The sequence below is a fragment of the Pteropus medius genome, unplaced genomic scaffold, assembly GCF_902729225.1.
Source record: "Pteropus medius unplaced genomic scaffold, Ma_sr-lr_union100, whole genome shotgun sequence".
Taxonomy (NCBI): Eukaryota; Metazoa; Chordata; class Mammalia; order Chiroptera; family Pteropodidae; genus Pteropus; species Pteropus medius.
In genome coordinates this window covers 33,798,565-33,819,941 of record NW_024354500.1, presented here as the reverse complement: position 1 = coordinate 33,819,941, position 21,377 = coordinate 33,798,565, and the positions used below count along the sequence as shown (strand labels likewise).

At 32.0% G+C, this 21,377-nt stretch overlaps 1 protein-coding gene across 1 annotated transcript; it reads right to left on the bottom strand.

Annotated features, from left to right (window-relative positions):
- Nucleotides 1-11,132: 11,132 nt before the first annotated feature.
- On the bottom strand, nucleotides 11,133-17,578 carry DEFB114 (defensin beta 114). Its single transcript, XM_039853084.1, has 2 exons — nucleotides 17,569-17,578; nucleotides 11,133-11,278 (listed from the first exon to the last, which is right to left on the bottom strand). The coding sequence occupies exons 1-2, from the start codon at nucleotides 17,576-17,578 to the stop codon at nucleotides 11,133-11,135; spliced, it is 156 nt and encodes a 51-aa protein (XP_039709018.1).
- Nucleotides 17,579-21,377: the final 3,799 nt, after the last annotated feature.

Genomic DNA, 21,377 nt, shown 5'->3' with positions numbered 1-21,377 from the left:
AATGATTGTACAGAATGTAAAGAAGGAATAAGAAAAAATTACTAATTAGGAGTTAAAATATCTAGATATGGCGAAGATAAGTATAAATATAGCAGATGATAAGTTTCTTTTGCCATATCACATTACACTAGAATTTAGAATCATATTGATATTCTGTCAAGAAAACACCTGGCTCTGGACTCCCTCACTGCATTTGTACTTTGGAGTACCTTCCTAGGTATTTCAGAATCCCTTGGATCATTCAAGGCTGGAAAAACCATCTGAGTAAGGTGCCCCACGTCCTGGATGCCCCTGAGTAGGCCCTGGTGCTGTTTCTTCTCTTTGGGCAGGTTCTTGACTCTCTGGCTTCCCGCATAATGCCTGGTGCTGACCAGATGTCTTAGGGATCTCTGGGTTTCATGCCTAAAAGTCATCCGTAGGACTCCACAATGAGGCCCTGGTTGAGCATGAGGCTTAAATTGATACTGCTGGTTGGTACAATATTTATTTTGCAGGATAAGGAGTAACTAGGCTGTTAAAATGGTGTTAACACCCTAATATTGCACAATTCTCATTCAGATGGTACATTAAAGAAATTCAGAGCTTAGAGCTACCCTTAGATTTGAGCTACATATTTGGGCATATGGGGTGGAGGTTTCTTTCTCTTCTGTGTTTTCATAGCAATGCCAGCTCCAGTCTATAGCATCCAAGGGCAGCAAGAATGGTGGTAGATTTTCTTTGTGTTCCACCACTGCACCCTTCTCCTCTATCGGCTGATAATTAAGGTGATCAGTCTACTTCCTACCTCCCTCCTCAAGAGTACCAGTTATCAGGTGGTCCTGAGAACAAGAAATCTTGTCTTCTGAGAATTTTCTAGATTTATGCTCCTCATTTTGAAATGCTAATGGGCCCTTTGATCAGTCAATATTTTTTCTTGTTTCTAAAGGATGTGATGGCATTGGACTCCCCTGGTTAGTCATAAGCTCTACTGAAGGAGAGAGAACATTCCTTGCTCAGTTCTTGTTCAACAACAGACTTTTCTTTAATCTTTTAATACAGGGGTCCCTAACTCCAGGTGGCAGAGCAGTACTGGTGCATGGCCGGTTAGGAGTCATCCTCACAGCAGAAGGTGAGCGGCAGACTAACCAGCAAAGCTTCATCTGTATTTGCAGCCATTCCCCAGCGCTAGCATCACCGCCTCAGCTCCACCTCAGATCATCAGGCACTAGATTGTCATAGGAGCACCGGTCCCTGGTTCCAAACAGATTGGAGAGTGCTGTTTTAATGTGCTAGTGATCTGTAGAAGGCAGAGGAATAGTCAAATTAAAATAGTTTACATTCTAGAAATGTGGTGATTGAGGCCTAAAGCTTTCAAGAAATGGTTAAACAATGTGTTGTACAAACTATAGGCTATAAAATTTTGAACAATAAATTTAACATGACCAAAAAACCAATTATTATTCACATTTTCCGTCATATTCTGGGTAAGATCTAAACTTGTAATCACCAAACGCTCACAATAATATTTGGGATAGTCATTGGAAAACAGAATTCAATGGCAGCAAAACGGGTGATTCAGCATCATGAAATATTTATTTTAATACAAATAGTTTCTGAAGAGTCATGACATTGTGCATTCCTGCCTTTTGTATATGTGCGGGAGACACAAAATTCATGAGGAACAGGTATTTGACAATAATGGATATAAAGAGATGTCACCTGAACACTATGAATAGTCTTCACAAGCACTGATTAGATAATAAACAAATCTATAACATTCTCTTCATTGACACATAACTATACTTCACATGGACACATGGATTTTGTGTTACATTTTCAAATCAAATAATTATGTAAGCAGGCATTATGTAAGAAATATTTCCTGGGATCCTGCACACCCAATTAGCAGCTCTGCTAGAACATTGTTTTTGTATTTGAGATACTTCTCCTCAAATTAGATGGAGAATTATCATATAGGAAAAAATTATTTCCAAGAACCAACATCAAATTTATGCATTATTTCATATAAACTTCTAGCCTCCTTAATTGAGTTAGAGATAACTACTCTCTCATTTTCTTTGTATTTTTAATGATTTTGTACAATACTAGAAATTTTTATTTCTTATACATTTTGTAAAACTCACCAGTAAAACTATCTAGTCACTGGGTTTCTTTTTGAGAAGAATTTTAATTAAGATTCTATTTATCTAATAGTTATAGGATTATTCTTTTTAATTTTTTTATCTCTTCTCTCAAGTTTGTTGTATTTGTAAATAAATACATTAATTGCATAAATTTTCAAATTTATTGACATGTGTTTATATCATTTTCAATATTTGTAGAAACTATATTAATATTACTTTTATATTTTTGTGATAGACTATAATTTTTGTCTTCTTCTAATCTTTTTTCATGTCTTACTGGAAGTAATGGAGGTTTGATGAGACATCAAGATAAAAAGGGGTGGAAGCATAAAACTAGACATCTAGATTTCTAGGCTTAATAATAGCATAAGTATATTCAGCCAAGATTGCTTCCATCCTACCATCAACTTCATATTTTTTTCCAGCTCTTTTGAGATATATTTGAAAAATAATATTGCATAAGTTTAAGATAAAGAACATAATGATTTGATACATGTATAATGATTATATTGGTATGATTAGTTAATATCTCCATCACTTCAGATAATTATTTTTTTCAGTGAGAATATTTAAGATCTGTCTTTCTTAAATATTTAAGATCCATATTTCCTAAATATTGCAGCTTTCAAGTATATAATACAGTACTGTTAACTATAGTCAACACATTGTACATTGGGTCCCCAGAACTTATTCATATTGTAACAAAAAGTTTGTACCTTTTGACCAACATCTCCCAATTTACCTCACCCTCTAGCCCCTGGCACCTTTCATTCTACTCTCAGTTTCTATTAGTTCAGGTTTGTTAGATTCCATATATATAACATCGTACAGTATTTATCTTTCTCTGTCTGACATTTCATTTATCATAATGCCTTCAAGGTCCATCCATTGTAAATGGCAGGATTTCCTTCCTTCTTGTGGCTATGTAATATCTCATTATATATATAAAATCCCATTTTATATATATAAATATATATATATTTTTATATATAAATATTTTTATAATATATATTTATATATATTTTATATATTTTATAAATATATATTTATATATATTTTTATATATAAAAATATATATATTTTTATATATAAAATCCCATTTTATATATATAAAAATATATATATAAATATATATATAAATATAAATATATAAATATATATTTTATATGCTATTTGTATATATTTTATATATTTATCTATATATATTTATGTATATATATATATAAAATATATAAAATATGTAAATATTATGCTGGAATATGTATTTATATGTTATCTTTATATATATAAATATATACATATGTGGCTGCGTTGGTTACATTCTCATCAGCAGTTGCATGAGGTTTATTTTTCTCCCCCTGTTATATATATAAATGTGTGTAAATATATATATATAAATATATAAATATGAAATATATTTTATAATATATTTGTATGTTTGTATATTTTATATATATAATATACTATAAAATATATATAGTATAGTATATAAATATATATTTTATATATATGTTATATATATGTTATATATATGTTTTTGTATATATATAAAGATGGGTTTATGTATATGTAAAATATATGTTTTGTATATAAAAATGTATATGAAATGTATATTTATAAAATATATAAAAGATATATAAATATATTTTTATATATGTTTGTATATTATGTATTTTATATGTATTTATGTATGTTTTAATATATATATATTTTTATATATATATATATTAAAATCCATTTTATATGTATAAAATATGTATATATAAAATGTATATATATAAAATATATAAATGTATAAATGTATAAAATATATATATTTTATATATTTATATAAAATATATATATATTTTATATATATATTTTTATATTTATATATTTATATTTTTATATATATATATTTTTATATATATATTTTTATATATATAAAATGGGATTTTATATATATAATGAGATATTTATATATATAATGAGATATTACATATATAATATTCCATTGTACGATTTTCTATTTCCCTTTAGGGAACACCTAGCTCTTTCCTTGTGGTTCCCAAGATCTCCTAGTCCAGTCCTCAAGCCACCTCCTGTTGCTTATCTTACTCCAGCCTTGCTGGAGTAAGTTCTCATGTACGCCCTCATCTCTGAGCATTGCATGGGCCTTTCCCCTCTTCCAGAATAACTGTAAACTTGAGATAACTACTTCTCATCTTTCAGGACTCTTTTTTTTCCAGAGACCCTCTTTGTTTCCATCCTAACCTCTGTTCACATAGGGACTCCATCATGCAGAAACTTTGTTCCCCAGTTTCCCAAATCTTAGCCCTCACGCTCCTATTACATATACGTGCTTGATGCCTTCACTACCTGCTAGGCAATAAGACCTGCCCTGGATTTTCAGCTCCCAGCACAGGGCCTGACACATGCACGCATGCTCACGCATGCACACACACACACACACACACACACACACACACACACACACACACACAAGAAAGAAAAGAAAAAACGATATACATATATATCTCACATTTTTTTAACCATTTTTCTGCAGATGGACATGTGGATTGTTTCCATATCACGATTATGGTGAATAACACTGCTGTGAACATGAGAGTTCAGTTATCTCTTTGAGAATCTATTTTCATTTTTTGTGAATGTACATCCAGAAGTGGGACTGTTGGGTCACATAGTACTTAAATTTTTATTTTGAAGAACTACCATACTGTTTTCCATAACAGCTGCATTGATTTACATTCTCATCAACAGTGCATGGGGGTTCTTTTTCTCCCCCTATTTGCCAGCACTTATTATCTCTTGTTTCGATAATAGTTATTTCGGCGAGTGTCAGGTGATATCTCACTGTGGTTTTGATTTGCAATTCCCTGATGATTAGTGATGCTTAGTGCCTTTTCACGTACTTGTTGGACTTTTGTATGTCTGATTTGGGAAAATGTCTATTCATTGCTTCTGTACATTTTTAGATGAGTTGTTTTTTTGCTACTGAGTTGAATAAATCCCTTATATATTTTAGATATTAAGTGTTTATCATATGGATGGTTTGTAAATATTTTCTCTCATTCCATAGTTTGTCTTTTAATTTTGTTGATTGTTTCTTTTGTTGTGCAGAAGCTGTTTGGTTTGATACAGTCCCATTTATTTCTTTTGCTTTTATTGCTTGTGTTTTTGTCATCATATAACAACAACGACAACAACAAGGTTTGCCAAGACCTGTAAAAAGTTTTTCCTCATGTTTTTTACTAGAAGTTTTGCAGTTTTAAGTCTTAGGTTTGTCTTTTTTTTTTTTAATATATATCTATTTTGTTTGAGCCATTATACAATTTTGAATCTATCTTGTAATAGCTAGCATTGCCCTAACTAATATAATGTGAAAGCCCATCCCTCTATATTCCACCTAGGAAATTCGACTCTTTTTTCCCCCCTTTTTTTATTTTATGTATTTTATCCCACCTTTATTGAAATATAATACATAATTAGTTGCTTGCATTTACATTGTACAATTCAATGAGGCTTTTTCAATTAAAGTTGGCATATAATAATATACCAGTTTCAGTTGTATAGCATAGTGATCAGAGATCTATATAACTTGCAAAGAGATCACCCCACTAAATCTAGTACTCCTCTTCACCCTTACATATTTATTACAATAATATTAACCATCTTCCCCGCGCCACACTCTACATCTCCATGTCTATTCTGCAACTATCCATTTGTACTTCTTAATCTCTTTGTCTTTCTCATGTCTCCCCAAACCCATCTCACCTAGTATCTCTCTAAATATTCTCTGTATCTATGAGTTTATTTCTGCTGTTGTTGTTGTTATTATTGTTGTTGTTGTTGTTGATTTTGTTCTTCAGATTCCACATGTGAAATCATGTGATATTTGTCTTTCTCTACCATACCCATTTCATTCAGCTCAATGCCCTCTAGGTCCATCACGGCAATATCTTTTTCCATCCCTTTTCTTTTAGTCTGTGTGTGTGTCTTTAATCTGAAGTGAGTCTTGTAGGCAGCATATGTTAGGGGTCTTGTTTTCTTATCCATTTAGCCACTCTATACTTTGGTTGGAGCACTTAATTCTTTTCCATTTGAGGGATTCATTGATAAGAATGTAGTTATTACCATTCTTTATTCCTGTTTTTGATACATGCTTTTCTTCTTAAAGAAGTCCCTCCAACATTTCCTGTAATACTGGCTTGGTGGTGCTAAATTCTTTTAGCTTATTTCTGTCTGGGAAGCTCTTTATCTGTCCTTCGACTCTAAATGATAGCTTTTCTGGACAAAATATTCTTGGTTGTAGATCCCGGGTCTCCATCACATCGAATATTTTGTGCCAAGCACTTTTTATAATTTCTTTTTATAATTTCTGTCTATTTAACTTCTTATTTTGTTCATGTATTCCTTTCTGATTTTGTCCAATTGTCTTTCTATTTTTCCCCCTTTTTAAGTCTTTTAAAAATAGCAATCTTGAATTCTTTATCAGGTAAATCATAGATCTTTCTGTCTCTGGAGTCAGTTACTGGGAAATTATTATGTTCCTTCAGTGGTGTCATATTCTTTTTACCTTATAAGTTCTCACTTTTATGGCCTCATAATGAAACATAATAGTCTTATTTTCACCTCTTCCCATTTACCGATAATTTTTAAAAAGTTCAATAAACTCAACAAATGTTTTTTATTACCATTTTGAAGCTATGAAATGGGTTGTGCAGTAATGACACCTAATTTTCCTAATCTCTCTTTCAAATATGCATCTGTTCAAAAGTATTGTAATTTTGTGTCAGCTCGGCTTGATTTTTCTTGGTGGATTCTTTCTTTTTTTAAGTGTATCCTCTTATTTCTCTAAAAAGATGAAGATATGATGAAAGAAAAACACAGAAAAATGGTTCAAGATTTTTCTTTTCCAAACTCTGCCACAGCCATGTTTTGTTGTTTTGTCACTCTCTGTTCCTCAGTTTCTTTAATGTAAAATAAGGACTTTGGATCTCAGTGATGCTTTATCAGGTTTGTAGCAAAGAATTTAAGATTGCTCTAAGAGAGGTCTGGTCTTTGGCTTCTGAGAGGTAGTCTCTAAGCCCTTAGCATATCATGCCTGATAGGAGTCTTTTTCCCCTTGGCATCTCGAGCCATATCAGGAAGTCTAACAGTGTGATTTAAGGTAGGAGCTTTAGGTTATGCAGTATCAACTCAAACCTAGAGGGTCTGGTCACTGAAATCATTAGAGAGACCTCCTCAGCTGCTTATATCTCAATATCAATATAATTTCATTTCTGCTCTGAATTCAGTGATTCAACAATCAGTGACTGATCTAGATTTGACAATGAACAAACCCTTTCTCAGTCTGTAGTACTCTCTGGTAATCATATTACATTTCCTGGTTTGTTCAGTCTTCTACTCTTTTAGTAAATTATTTCATCTCTCTTCACTTCTGAAACCCCCAGAGCCTTCTCTCATCTTCTAAATCGCAGCTCAAGACCTAGCTTTCTACTTCACTGAGAAAATTTTGGCAATCAGTAGAGAATTTTATCAACTTCCATAATTAACTCAGTTCTATTCTATGTTCTGGGTGAACTCTGAGCTCCTGTGAACCCAGCAAAGGATGACATCTTTGTTTTTACATTAGACTTAATGTTTCGCCTACTGAATGATCGATTTTCTCTTCTCCACTAGTTCTTTTATATTGTTTAAAAATGTGCTAAATTTTCCAATTATAAATATTGAAAGAAATTTCTCTTGATCTCGTTTTGACCTCTAGTGACCACATCTTTTTTTTTTTTGCTCCGTTTATTACTAAGCTCTTCAAAATAATTTTTTATATATTTTCTCTTAAATTTCCGTCCTCTTATTCTCTCTTGAACCAGGTTTTTCCCTTTCCAGTCTTCTGGAATTGCTTTAGCAATGGTCTTCAAACAATTTCACATGCTAATTCATTGGTTATTTCCTGGTCTTTATTTTACTTGACTTATTAGCAACAGTTGATGTATGCTTTTAAGTGGGGTTTTAGGATACCACGTAACTTAGTTGTGTCTTAACTTTCCAGTCACTTCTTATTAGTCTATTATATTAGTTTTTCATTTCATTAATCTTCAAATATTCCTTTCTCCGGGGTTATAGTGGTTAATCCTAGAAATTTTATCTGTACTTATTTTCATGGAGATCTCATTCAATCTCATGTTTTTAAATGCCATCTAGAAGTTAACAATTCCAAATTTTTAATCTCCAGCTAGCAGCCTTCTCTTGAACTTTAGACAAATATCCAATGGTCTATTTGACATTTCCAATTAAATATCTAACTTAAGTTTGTCCAAACTGAATTCCTAACATGTACACTATTGCTAAATTTATACTTCCAAAGTTTTCACTACTTATTTAATGGCAACTCTATTTTTACGATTATCTGAACAACAACAACAAAAATACTTAGATCATCTCTGGCTTGAAAGGATGCAAGTCACATCTTTACTTTCTGTCACAGCAATGTTTTGGGCTCTACCTTCAAAATTAATTGAGAATTTAATTATTTTTCATCATACCTACTCTCACTATCATAGAGAGGAAGTCTCTCTGGAGTATCAGAATGACAGAAATTTAGAGAAAAAAAGAGATGTGAATTGTGTTGCTATGAACTGCATATAAGGATCACCTTAAATAGTTAGGAGATATATAGATCAAGATTTAAATTCTCATTTGAGGACTAAAATAATATAGATCACAACTTTTTTGTATTTAATGATGATTTATTATCATTACTCTTTATAAATAATCAAACACAGCTAGTTTAGTAACTTGTCCAAGATTGAGGAGTCAATAGTAAATTCTGTATTATTAAAACTAGAAACACCTACAGAAATTTCTATTTTTTAGCTCAGCACTGAAATGAATTCAAAACCATAAAGTTTCAAATAAAATGTTTTCTGCTTAAGACAAATAATGTTTAGGATAAATGTTTCATTATTTTCCAACATTTATTGATTAATATCTACTATACTTTAAAGCCTGTTATGAATTTGAGGAGAGATAAAGGAAAAAGATATAATACTTCCTAAACCCTTATAGTTTACTAGAACTCTAGCTGTGGAAAAAGCATCTATAAAAGCCATAGCACAATGGAATATAATATAATGAGCAAGTATATATATAATATATAAGTATATATAATATAATGATGCTGCCAATACATCAGTGAGAGCTCTAGGACTGGGTATTTTGTACACTGTTCTTTGTCCCTAACTAACACACTAAATTGGGATATTGAAAAATGAAGTTTCTGGACATAGGTCTATTCCTGACAGTAGACATAAGCAAAAATTGGGTGTGTCTTTCCTCGTTTTTATAGTCCTGGTCAATTTTTTTCTCTACTCTCAGCACTTTTTCTTAATATAAGTATTGTCTGGTCAGTTTCAGGTGTTCAGAAGAGTAAATTTCCTCAGCCCTGTCAGTCATTGCCAATTATCACTTCATTTACCCACTATCAGACTGGAAAATTCCTCCCAGTTACAGCTGCTATAATTAAATTGTATTTCTATCCTTCCCAGTGAATGCTGTTGGCGCTGTGGGGATCTTCTATTCTCATATCCATAAAAAGGTTGCTTTTCTTCATCTAATTTCTCCTACACAGATACAAATTCCACAAAGGTCTTTAAGTTCTTGGTGTCCCTCCCTTCGCCCCATCTATGTGGTTAAGGTATGCGGGAATATCTTGTCACCTAGTTTGTTGCAAACTTTTTATTGAGTTTTGGTTGTACTATTTAGCTGCTCTATTTTAACTTACTATGTTGCTGCTACTATGTTACTGCTGCCATCTCCAAAATACCCTTTCCTTAAAATTTTATTGTAAATCTTGAATGATTTTGTCTTATGTCTTATTGAATTCAACTTTTCAACTTGTTCTCATCCCTGGAGCTCTTGATATATTTCTTTCTTACATTCAAATCCTTGAATTTGATCCTTATATCTGATTCTTGATCCTACAGAAGTACAGACCTTGGCTATCCTTGTTGCTTGTGGATTCTACATGAGTTAAATATTTTTTTTTGAGGTACACATCATTTTAATACCTGGTGGCTAAATGACACCTTTAAGGTAGAAATTCACATTAGCTTTAACAGATTTCCAAATTAAAAAAAAAAAAGGCAGTGATCTTGGGTTGGTAGTTAAGTTAATTTTAAAGAACATGATAATCAACAAAGACGTAGAATATTGTTAAGAACCTTATAGAATATTGATAATGGGTTGATTTATGTTTTGCTTTTAGCTGAACAACAAAGTCTAGTCCCCATGTTCCTTTCCCAGCTTCGACATTACAGAGACTTATTGTGCTGTTTAGTCCTTAGATTGAGGCTGAAATAAAAGATTTTCATGCATTTTCTTACCCATCTAGAACTAAGTAAGAAAATGCTGAGCTAATGTTTTATGAATCTAAATTCTTTAGCCAAAGTTCAAATTGTTTTTAAACTCAGTTTAACAGTATTAGTATTAGCTAGTATTAGATTAATATGCCTTTTTGCATGAGCAGAATCTTGAGAGAAGAGAGGAAACACCAACGAGTATCTCCATGCTCTGCCGTAGCTCATGCATTCATTTCATACTTAGGTGTCCTGTTATTTAACATGATTATGACATTTAGACAATTGATAAGCCTATGGGTACTAATTTCCATGAATAAATTTTCTCATGAGTCATGGTTAAGCTGGAAAATGTTCATTTGTATAAGCATAGGTGAACCATGACACACCAAAAGTGGTTCTAATTGTAGCAAACATGGTATCCATATGATGGTAAATTAGCACCAGATCTTGCCTCGACAAAAACATTTAGCTTAGAGAAAATAAGAAAGGTGTTACTTCATTCCATTGATACATAATTAGCACCTACTAAGAAATATATCAACATTGGTTTATATGTTTATTTATTACAGAAGTTCTACTTATATTCCTATATCTCTGCATTGGTGCACACATGACTTCTTTGGTCAGGGGTACATCTTCCTTTCCAAGATTAATCCTCTTCATACAACCTCTCAATGCAGCAAATCTTATTTGGTGAGAAACATATATCAATTTGCTTTTCCTCTTTAAGACAGTGTCTCCTACAGCGACCAAAACGTTTTGAGCACATATCAGGATCCACCAAGGTACATGTGGCTACAGTAAAAGAAGAGTAACTGAAATTACTGATCTCTTATTTAAGAACATATTATTTCTGATTACCAAAAGTACTATATACATTGTAACAAATTTAAAAAATATCAAAAAATAAGAAGACATTAAAAATATTATGTATCACCATATATATAAAATTGAAATTTGTTTTTGATTAATACTTGATTAAAGGTTATATATTACTCTTCTCAACAAAATTGAACATTGTTTTTAAAGCTACAAAATATTCCCTTGATATTCCAAGTGGCAATTTATTCGATCTTTTAGCTAAGTCATATTTAAAATTTTAACGTTTTAGAATTGTGGTAAGCAAATTTTTATTTGATATTTTAATAATTATATGATACATATTTAGGTAGTTGTGAAAAAGATACATTCTAAGGTTCTTAACTACTGCCACCAACAATGTATATAAATTTTGCCCCCAAATAAAATGGTATTCATTCAATTTTAATTTTATGCCTTTGGTTATTTGTATTGAAGTTTTTCATTTTTTCTCTATTTAATTGTTTCTGTATTTTGCTTTTTATGTTATTGGTATAATGTTTTTATTGTTCATGAATTTTTTAAAGTTTTTAATTTTTTTTAATTTAATTTTTTAAGGCAGTTTAAGTTTACAACAAAATTGAGAAAGGGATACAGAGATTCTCCAAATATCTTCTTCCTCCACTCCTACATGTTCCCCATTATCAACATCATTCACCAGAATGTTACATTTTTACCAAAGATAAGCCTACACTGACATATCATAATTATATAAATCCTAGAGTTTACATTAAGGTTCACTCTTGATATTGTGCATTTTATGGGTGTGGGCAAATATATAATGACATACATATCATGCAGAGTTTAGTTATTGCCTTAAAAATTTGCACTCTACCTATTCATCTCTCCCTTAAATCATCTGGCAACCATTGTCTTTTTTTATTATCTTCATAGTTTTACTTTTTTTAGTATATCGTATAGTTGGAATCATACAGTACATCGCTTTTTCAGATTGATTTGTTTTCACTTATTAATGTGCACTTAAGATTTCCATATATCCTTTAACTGCTTCATTGCTCATTTTTTTTTAGTACTGAATAATATTCCATTGTTTATATGTACCATAGTTTATCCATTTACCTACTGAAGTACATCTTGGATGTTTCCAAATTTTGGAAATTATGAAGACAGCTTCTATAAACACCCATTTGTAAGTTTTTATGTGAACATAAATTTTCACCTCCTTTGGGTAAATACTAAGGAGCACAATTGCTAGATCATATAATAAAGGTATGCTTAGTTTTGTTTAAAAAGTGCCAAACTGTATTCCAAATTGCTGTATCACTTTGCAAATCCACCAGCAAAGAGTATAAGAGTTGCTGTTGCTTTATGTCCTCACCAGAATTTGATGTTGTCACTATTCTGGATTTTGGCTATTCTAATAAGTGTGAAGTGGTATCTGACTATTGTTTTAATTTGCATTTCTCTGATGACATACGATGTGGAGCATCCTTTCATATGCTTACTTGCTATCTGCATATCTTGTTTGTGAGGCATCTGTTAAGGTCTTTGGTTCATTTTTTAATTGGGTTTTTTATTTTCTTATTGTTGAATTTTAAGAGTTTTTGTATATTGTGGATATTGATCTTTTATGATATGTGTCTGTTGCAACTATTTCTCCTAGCCTGCAATTGTCATTTCATTATCTTGGCATTGTCTTTTAAAGAGTAGAAGTTTTTAATTTACTGAAGTCCAGCTTATCAATTCTTTTTTTCATGAATTATACCTTTGGTGTTGTATCTAAAAAGTCATCACCATACACAAGGACATCTATGTTTCTACTATGTTATCTTCTAGGAGTTTTATAGTTTTGCATTTTACATTCAGGGCTATGATTGATTCTGAATCATTTTTTGTGTAGAGTATAAAGTCTGTGACTAGATTTTTTTTTTTTTTTGCATGAGGATGTCTAATTGTTCCAACTTCATTCGCTGAAGAGACTATATTTGCTCCACTGTATGACTTTTGTTCCTTTGTCAAAGATTAGTTGACTATATTTATGAGAGTATATTTGTGGGCTCTCTAACCTGTTTTGTGAATCTATTTATCCCTTTTTTCACCAATATCACACTGTCTTGATTACTGTAGCTTTAAAGTAAGTTTAGAACTGACTTCTTGAAAATATTGAATCTTCCTATTCATGAATATAAAATTTCTGCTTTTTCAGGTCTTTAATTTCATTCATCATAATTTTGTAGATTTTTCTCATGTAGATCTTGTACATATTTTGTAGATTTATACCTAAGTATTATATTTTGGAGGTGCTAAGATATGGTATTATGTTTTTAATTTCAAATTCTACTTGATTATTATTGGTATATAGGAAATCAATTGGCATTTATATATTAACCTTGTATTCTACAATCTTGCTATATTTACTTATTTCTAGGAATTTTATTTGTCAATTCATTCATATTTTCTACATAGATAATCATGTCATCTGTGAACAATAACAGTTTTATGTCTACCTTCCCAATCTGTATACCCTTTATTTATTTTTCTGGCCTTATGTATTAGCAAGAACTTCTAGTATGATGTTTGAAAGAAGCAGTGAGAGGAAATATCCTTTCCTGTAGCTATTTTATTGAGAAAACTGTTTCTCACTATTAAGTATGTTGTTAGCTATAGGTTCTTTTTTTAAATTAAATTTATTGAGGGTCTCATTAATTAATGAAATTATATAGGTTTTAAATGTACAATTCCATAACATTCATCTATATATTGCACTGTGTGTTCCCCACCGAAAGTCAAATCTCTTTTTGCCACCATGTATTTGACCACCTTTACTCTTATTTACCTCCTCTCTACTCTACTCCACTTTTCCTCTGGTAATCACTAAGTGGTAGGTTCTTTGTAGACAGTCTTTATCACTTTGAGAAAGGTCTTTTGTATTCCTATTTTACTGAGAGTTTTTATCATGAATAGATGTTGGATATTATCAAATAATTTTTCTACTTCTAATGATATAATTATGTGCGATTTTGTTTTTTGATATGATGAATTACTTTAATTCTTTTTTAAACGTTGAACTAGTCTTGCATACCTGGAAAATATCCCATTTGGTTGTGGTGTATAATTCTGTTTATATATTATGGTTTTCATAGGGTAATATTTTTCTGAGGAATTTTACATCTAAGTTTATAAAAGATAGTGGTCAGTAGTTTTCACAAAATACTTTTGTCTGGTTTTGGTATTATCATAATGCAGGTCTCATTGGATAATGAAGTATTCCTTCCACTTCTATACTCTAAAAAAATTTTGGAGAATTGGTATACTTTCTTAATTGTTTGGTAGAATTTACCAATGAACCTATATGGGTTGGTGTTTTCTATTTTGGAAAGGTATCGATTATTGATTCAACTTTTTAAAAAGATATAGGCTTTTTCTTATTGCCTATTTCTTCTTATGTGAGTTTTTTCATATTTTGTCTTTCAAAGAATTGGGTCATTTCATATAGGTTATTAAATTTTTGACCTACAATTACTAATAGTATTCCTTCATTATCCTTTTAATTTCCATGGGATCTGTAGAAATGTCTCCTCTTCATTTCTGGTATTAATAATTCATGTCTGCTTTCTTATTTGCTTAGTCTGGCTAGAAACTTATCATTTTATTGATCTTTAAAAAACAAGCTTTTGATCGTACTGATTTTCTCTATTGGTTTCCTGTTTTCAATTTTAATGATTTCTGGTCTAATTCTTACCTTTCTTCTCTTCTACTTACTTTGGATTTAATTTGCTCTTTGTTTTTTAATTACCTAAGATGAAAAATTAGATTATTGATTTTTAGATCTTTCTTCTTTACTAATATATTCATAAAATGCTATAAATTTCCCTCTATGTACCACTTTCACTACATACCATAAATTTTAATAAGTTTTATTTTCATTTAGTTAAAAATATTTTTTGGTCTTTATTGAAATATAATAGACAATATAATAGACAATTAGTTGTTTGCATTTCCATTGTACAATTCAAAGAGTTTTTTTTCCCATTTATATTTGGCATGCAATAATATATCAGTTTCAGTTGTGTAGCGTAGTAATCATAGAGATCCATATAACTCACATAGAGATCCATATAACTCACAAAGTGATCACCGCACTAAATCTAGTACCCTTCTTATTACAACATTATTAACCATCTTCCCCATGCTACATGCTACATCTCCATGTCTATTCTGCAACTATCCATTTGTACCTCTTAATTCCTTTGCTTTTTTTGTGTCCTCCAAACCCCTCCCATCTAGTATGCCTCTAACTATTCTCTGTATCTATAAGTTTATTTCCACTTTTTTTACTGGTCTTGTTATTTATTTTGTTCTTCAGATTCCACATGTATGTGAAATCATGTGATATTTGTCTTTCTCTACCAGACCCATTTCATTCAGCTCAATATCCTCTAGGTCCATCATGGCAATATCTTTTTCCATCCCTTTTATTTTAGTCTGTGTGTGTGTCTTTAATCTGAAGTGAGTCTTGTAGGCAGCATATGTAGGGGTCTTGTTTTCTTATCCATTTAGCCACTCTATACTTTGGTTGGAGCACTTAATTCTTTTCCATTTGAGGGACTTGTTGATAAGAATGTAGTTATTACCATTCTTTATTCCTGTTTTTGATACATGCTTTTCTTCTTAAAGAAGTCCCTCCAACATTTCCTGTAATACTGGCTTGGTGGTGATAAATTCCTTTAGCTTATTTCTGTCTGGGAAGCTCTTTATCTGTCCTTCAACTCTAAATGATAGCTTTTCTGGATAAAATATTCTTGGTTGTAGATCCCGGGTCTCCATCACGTCGAATATTTTGTGCCAAGCCCTTCTGTCCTGCATAGTTTATTTTGAGAAATCAGCTGCAGTCTTACGAGTATTCCCTTGTAGGTAACTAACTACTTTTCTCTTGCTGCTTTTAAGATTCTCTCTTTGTATTTAAACTTTGGCATTTTAATTATGATGTGTCTTGGTGTGGGCCTCTTTTGGTTCCTGGTTTTGGAAACTCTCTGAGCTTCCTGGGGTTGTATGTCTATTTCCTTCACCTGGTTAGGGAATTTTTCTATCATTATTTCTTTAAATATATATTCAACTTCTTGTTCTCCCTCTTCAGGTACCCCTATGAGATGGATGTTTTTACCTTTAATCGTGTCCCATCCCATAGGCTCCTTAAATTATTATTATATCCTTGGCTTCTTTTTTCTTGCCATTCTGATTGAGTGTCCTTGGCTTTCCTGTCTTCTAGATAGGTCAGTTGATCCTCTTCTTTATTCACTTTGTTTATTCCATTTAATATATTTCTCATCTCAGATAATGTGTTCTTCATTTATGACTGGTTCCCTTTTATAATTTCTATTTGCATGTTTATGTTTTTTATCTCTTTATTGTTGTCACTGAATTCATCTGCACGTCCCATAAGTTAATTGAGCATCTTTATAACCAGTGTTTTGAACTCTGCATCTGTTAGATTGCTTTACTCTATTATTTCTGGATCTCTGTTCTGTTCTCTCATATGATTTCTGCTTCTTTGTCTTCCCATTTTGGCTGTGTTTCCATGTCTGTCTTTCCATGTCTTAAGTTTCCCGGTCATATTAGCGTGGATTTGTGTGGTAGGTGTCCAGTGGCCCAGTCCTGAGAGGGGTTCAGTTGCAGGCCAAATGTAGTCCAAGCGTCTGCCCCTCTGGGGCCACCTGTTAAGATTCATTAAGCAATCCACAGATACTGCGTTTTTAGTTGCCTCCAAAGGCCACACCAGAAACCGAGGCCAGCTGCCGCCTGTGTGAGTCTAGGTGCTGCTCAGCAAGGAGCTCCAGACTCGCTGAGGATGTACTTGGATGTGGCTTGGGTGGAGCCACGAGTTGGGGGAGGTGCGTTTCAGGGAACCCTCTGGGTGGAGCAACCTCTGTTACCCAGTTTGATGACTTCTCTGTTAAAGCAGTGTTGTGTCTGTCACACTGGGAAGAGGGGAGACTCAACAGGAAACAATGGATACTGCAGACATTTCTGTACAGAGTGAATCTTACCTCAGCCTTCACTCTGACAACTCAGTGCTCCCCTGTAAGTCCCTGGTGCCCCTGCACGCAGCCAAAGTCACCGGTGCTCAGAGTGGGTTGGTCCGTCACCACAGAAGTTCACTTGCAGATGTGGCCCCTTTAAGGGGCATCTGCAGCTGCCACAACTATGGCCTCTGTCCCACTCAGCCACTTGGGACGGGGCAGCCTCACGTCCTTGTCTCAACCTACCTGTTGCCATTGCAGGGTGATTTCTTGGATTTCTCGAATTTCTCCCTAGTTGTATGGCTTGTTCCTTTAGATTCCAGGTGATTTTTCCTTGCTGTTTGCTCCTTGTTTCCATCACAACTTTGATTTGGTCACCAGAAGGATGAACAGACCCTCTATCATCTATGTCATTTTTATTCCCACTCCCCCAAAATATTTTTAAATTTACATTGAGATTTCTTTTTTAACTCACATGTTAATGAATAATCTCCATATATTTTGGGATATTTTCTATTTCAATTCCATTATGTTCTGACATGTATTGTAGAATTTCCATTCTTTAAAATTTTAAACGTGTTTTATGGTCCATTTGTGGTCTAATAATAATCAAAATAGTTTTCATTCATTGCAAATTTATGTGTCAGGTATTGTTTTAAATGTTTTGCATACGTTATCTCATTTACATGTCATAAAGGTTTGAGCTAGTTGCTGTTCAGGTAGATACCTGAAGCTTTAAGTGACCAAATAATTTGCCCGAGTTTGTAAAATTAGTACATGCTTAACCCAGAATTCAATCCTAAATTATTCAAGTCCAGAATCCACACTTGAATATTTAACCCATGGCCTCTACATTAAAAAATCGGACATTTACACATGAAAAGCACTCTGTAGGTATCTGGATATTGCTTTAAATTATATACTGTTTATGGTAGATTTGGCTGTGTCTAGGAGACTTAATTAATTTACAACTACAGAAGAAAGTGAAGATGTGAAAAATAAAAGTTGAATGTTTTGTGAATGACAATTTATAAGATAGAATTCTATTAAAATGGATATATAATAGATACATATAATAGATATAGATATATATAATACATATATAAAGAATCATGAGTAATATATACTTGATAATGTACTCTATATATGATTAGTAAATGGTGTTCTGGACTGCAAACTAAATGTAGGAAAAATTTTACTTTAGGCAAATTTAAATAAAATAATTCTAGCCACTCTATTTGAAATTACTTGTCGATTTCCTTCACTTTAATACAGCTTAAAGTTGGTTGATAATTGAGAATTTAATATCAATTTCTGTTTCCCTTCTCTTATCTACCTCTTATTCAGATCTTAGAATTAAATCTTTTTCTTTTCTATTCCTGAAGCATTGTCAGTTTGGCAAGGGTTATACTTATCTCATGCTATGGCTGGCACCTGAATCTCTACTATTGAAGAGATTTCCTATGAATTAATAGTACCATCATGTAAAGGTCATAATAGGTCATAAATGGTTTTAAAATATTATTATCTGTTTCCTTTGTTTCTTAGCTTATTCAAAACTGTTTAAAGGGTTTAAAAATTAAGACTATTTAAAGGTATAATTCTTTAAATCAGGTGGGTAAATATATGGAAAGAAATTACAATTAATTTGTTACCCTTAACTAATACAATTAATTAATACAAACTAATCATTGCCACAAGAGTGGCATAGTGTTTATTTGTCATAGCACATCTTTCTGGATTGATCGAGAAGTTATTTAGCTAATCAATAAAATCCTGGTCAATTTGAAAAGTGTATTTATTTTTATGGGCCCCACTCTTCCAACATTTTATCATATTTCTCAAGTAACCAAATTGCCTTGGCGACTGACTCACCTTGATTTTAAATTTAATAAAACCTAGAACATCAGGACTGATACTGTCTTGTTGCCAATATTTCAACACAAGTGAATGTTTCTTCTTCACTATTTTAGACTCAGCTGTCATTCACCACACAATATATCATAAAGCTGCCAACACCACTGTATACCTGCCATCTTCCCTGGGGGGAATTTTATGGAGTAGTCTGAGACATCTTAAGAACTGGCTACAACTTAAGAACTGGCTATATAGGAATACCCTGTATTCCTCTACTTCTATTTTCTCTCTTCTTTTTCTTTCTACTTCTATTTCTCTGCTTTCATTTCTTGAAATATTGTAACATGATATTCAATATGATAAACACTTTATTTACATTATTTCTTTTAATCTTTGCACAAGCTTATAATATTAATGATATTACCATCCATTGTTGAGGTAAGAGAATTAAAGATTCCTCCACAACTACAAAGGAGCCCCAGCTTTTTAATATAAACCTTCTATTTGATGGCAAGTTCATTCTACCAACCACTATAGTATGCTGTTTTCACTATCTCTATGGGTTATCTTATGATTATACTTCCTTAAAATATAGCCCATTCCTTCATGCTTTAACCATCATCAGCATTGATTTCTATCAATTTTCTACCATTGGTCTCTTCAGCATGTTATCATTCTGTTTGGACCAAACACTCATCTCACATCTTCATAAGGAAAGATATTTTTATTGCATCTTTTGTGACTTTAAGGTTTTACCAACTGCCAAACCACACCATTGTGCAACTGATATATGCTGTTCTTTGAACTCCTTCAAAGCCACCCACTCTGACATCTTGTATTACCCTTTCTGGTTTTTAATTTAAATTTTTGGTCAATCAAAGCCCCAATATAGAACATTCTGTCCAACCCAGTAGACATTATAACTTAATATCTGTTTGAATAATCCAAAAACAAAGGGAAGCTTGTGGTCATATTCATAGTGTTACCATAGCCTTATTTAAAAGTTTTCTGCAATGCTCAGAAAATACGAAGTTTGATGATACATATGCTATACATCTGAAGTTCAGCTATTTTCCATGGGACCTTGCTATTTTGACTGAATTATCTCTTCAGTCTTTTCTTTGAACTCAGTGACTTCTATAGGAAGCATGATGAAGTATAAAGAACAAATATACTGGAATTTGAAAAACCTAGATTAGTATTCAATATATCACGCATAGTCACATAGGTGTGACTTTGAAAAATTATCTCCTTTAATGTAATTTTCCTCTTCTATAAAAAGAAGCAATAGCAGTCATCTCATACGGTTATTTAAAAGGTCAGATTAGATATCTATATTCATAAAAAGTTATGAAATGGTGTTTGGCACATACTGGACACATATTTATTTCTTGTCTTGTGTTTATTTCTCTCACTTGCTAAGGTTTAAATACAAGTGACTTATTTCCAATTTCAAAGCTCTTGATCAAAGGATTCAGAACATTTTCCCATACCACCACCATTGCTATAATTTCACCATTCTTACTATTTAAAACATACTTATATAAAACTTTTAAATCAAGAAAATTTATTGACTTATCTGAGATTGTTCAACTAACTTGTAAGTATGCCTAGAGAATTAATGTCCTTTATTTCTGTTTTCTCAGTGTCTAGCATTTTGCTCAACGCATTCAATGTTAGAGGGTTATTGATTGACACACCAGCATCAGGTGCCCCAACACCTTCCCTAATCATACTTGAGGTCTTCACTTACTCAGGCCCCTTTTATTATTAATAATAACTATAACAATACAACAATTATAATAATAATAGTACCTATACTGATAGACTAATTTTCAGTTTGTAGGGCTACTTTCTAATATATCATTTCATTAAACCGTAATGGCAGTTTGAGGTATATATAACTAACAAGCACAAAATTTTATATTAAAGTTTTTATTTTTTTAAATTGTGGTTGTTATTAATTCTGCTTGTATTCCCTTTGTTTTTTGTTAAAAATGTTGACAAATTACTTAAATTCTCTGGGTCACAAGGTTCACAAGCTATCGTAGGAAACTAAAATCTAAATCTTCTAAATTTGAATTTGTTTCTATTTCTAATACATATTGCACCTCTTGAATTTTTAACTCTAGGACCAAATTAGAACGCTTTTGGATATAAATTTACATCTCCATTGCTAGATAGTCCAAATTGACTCA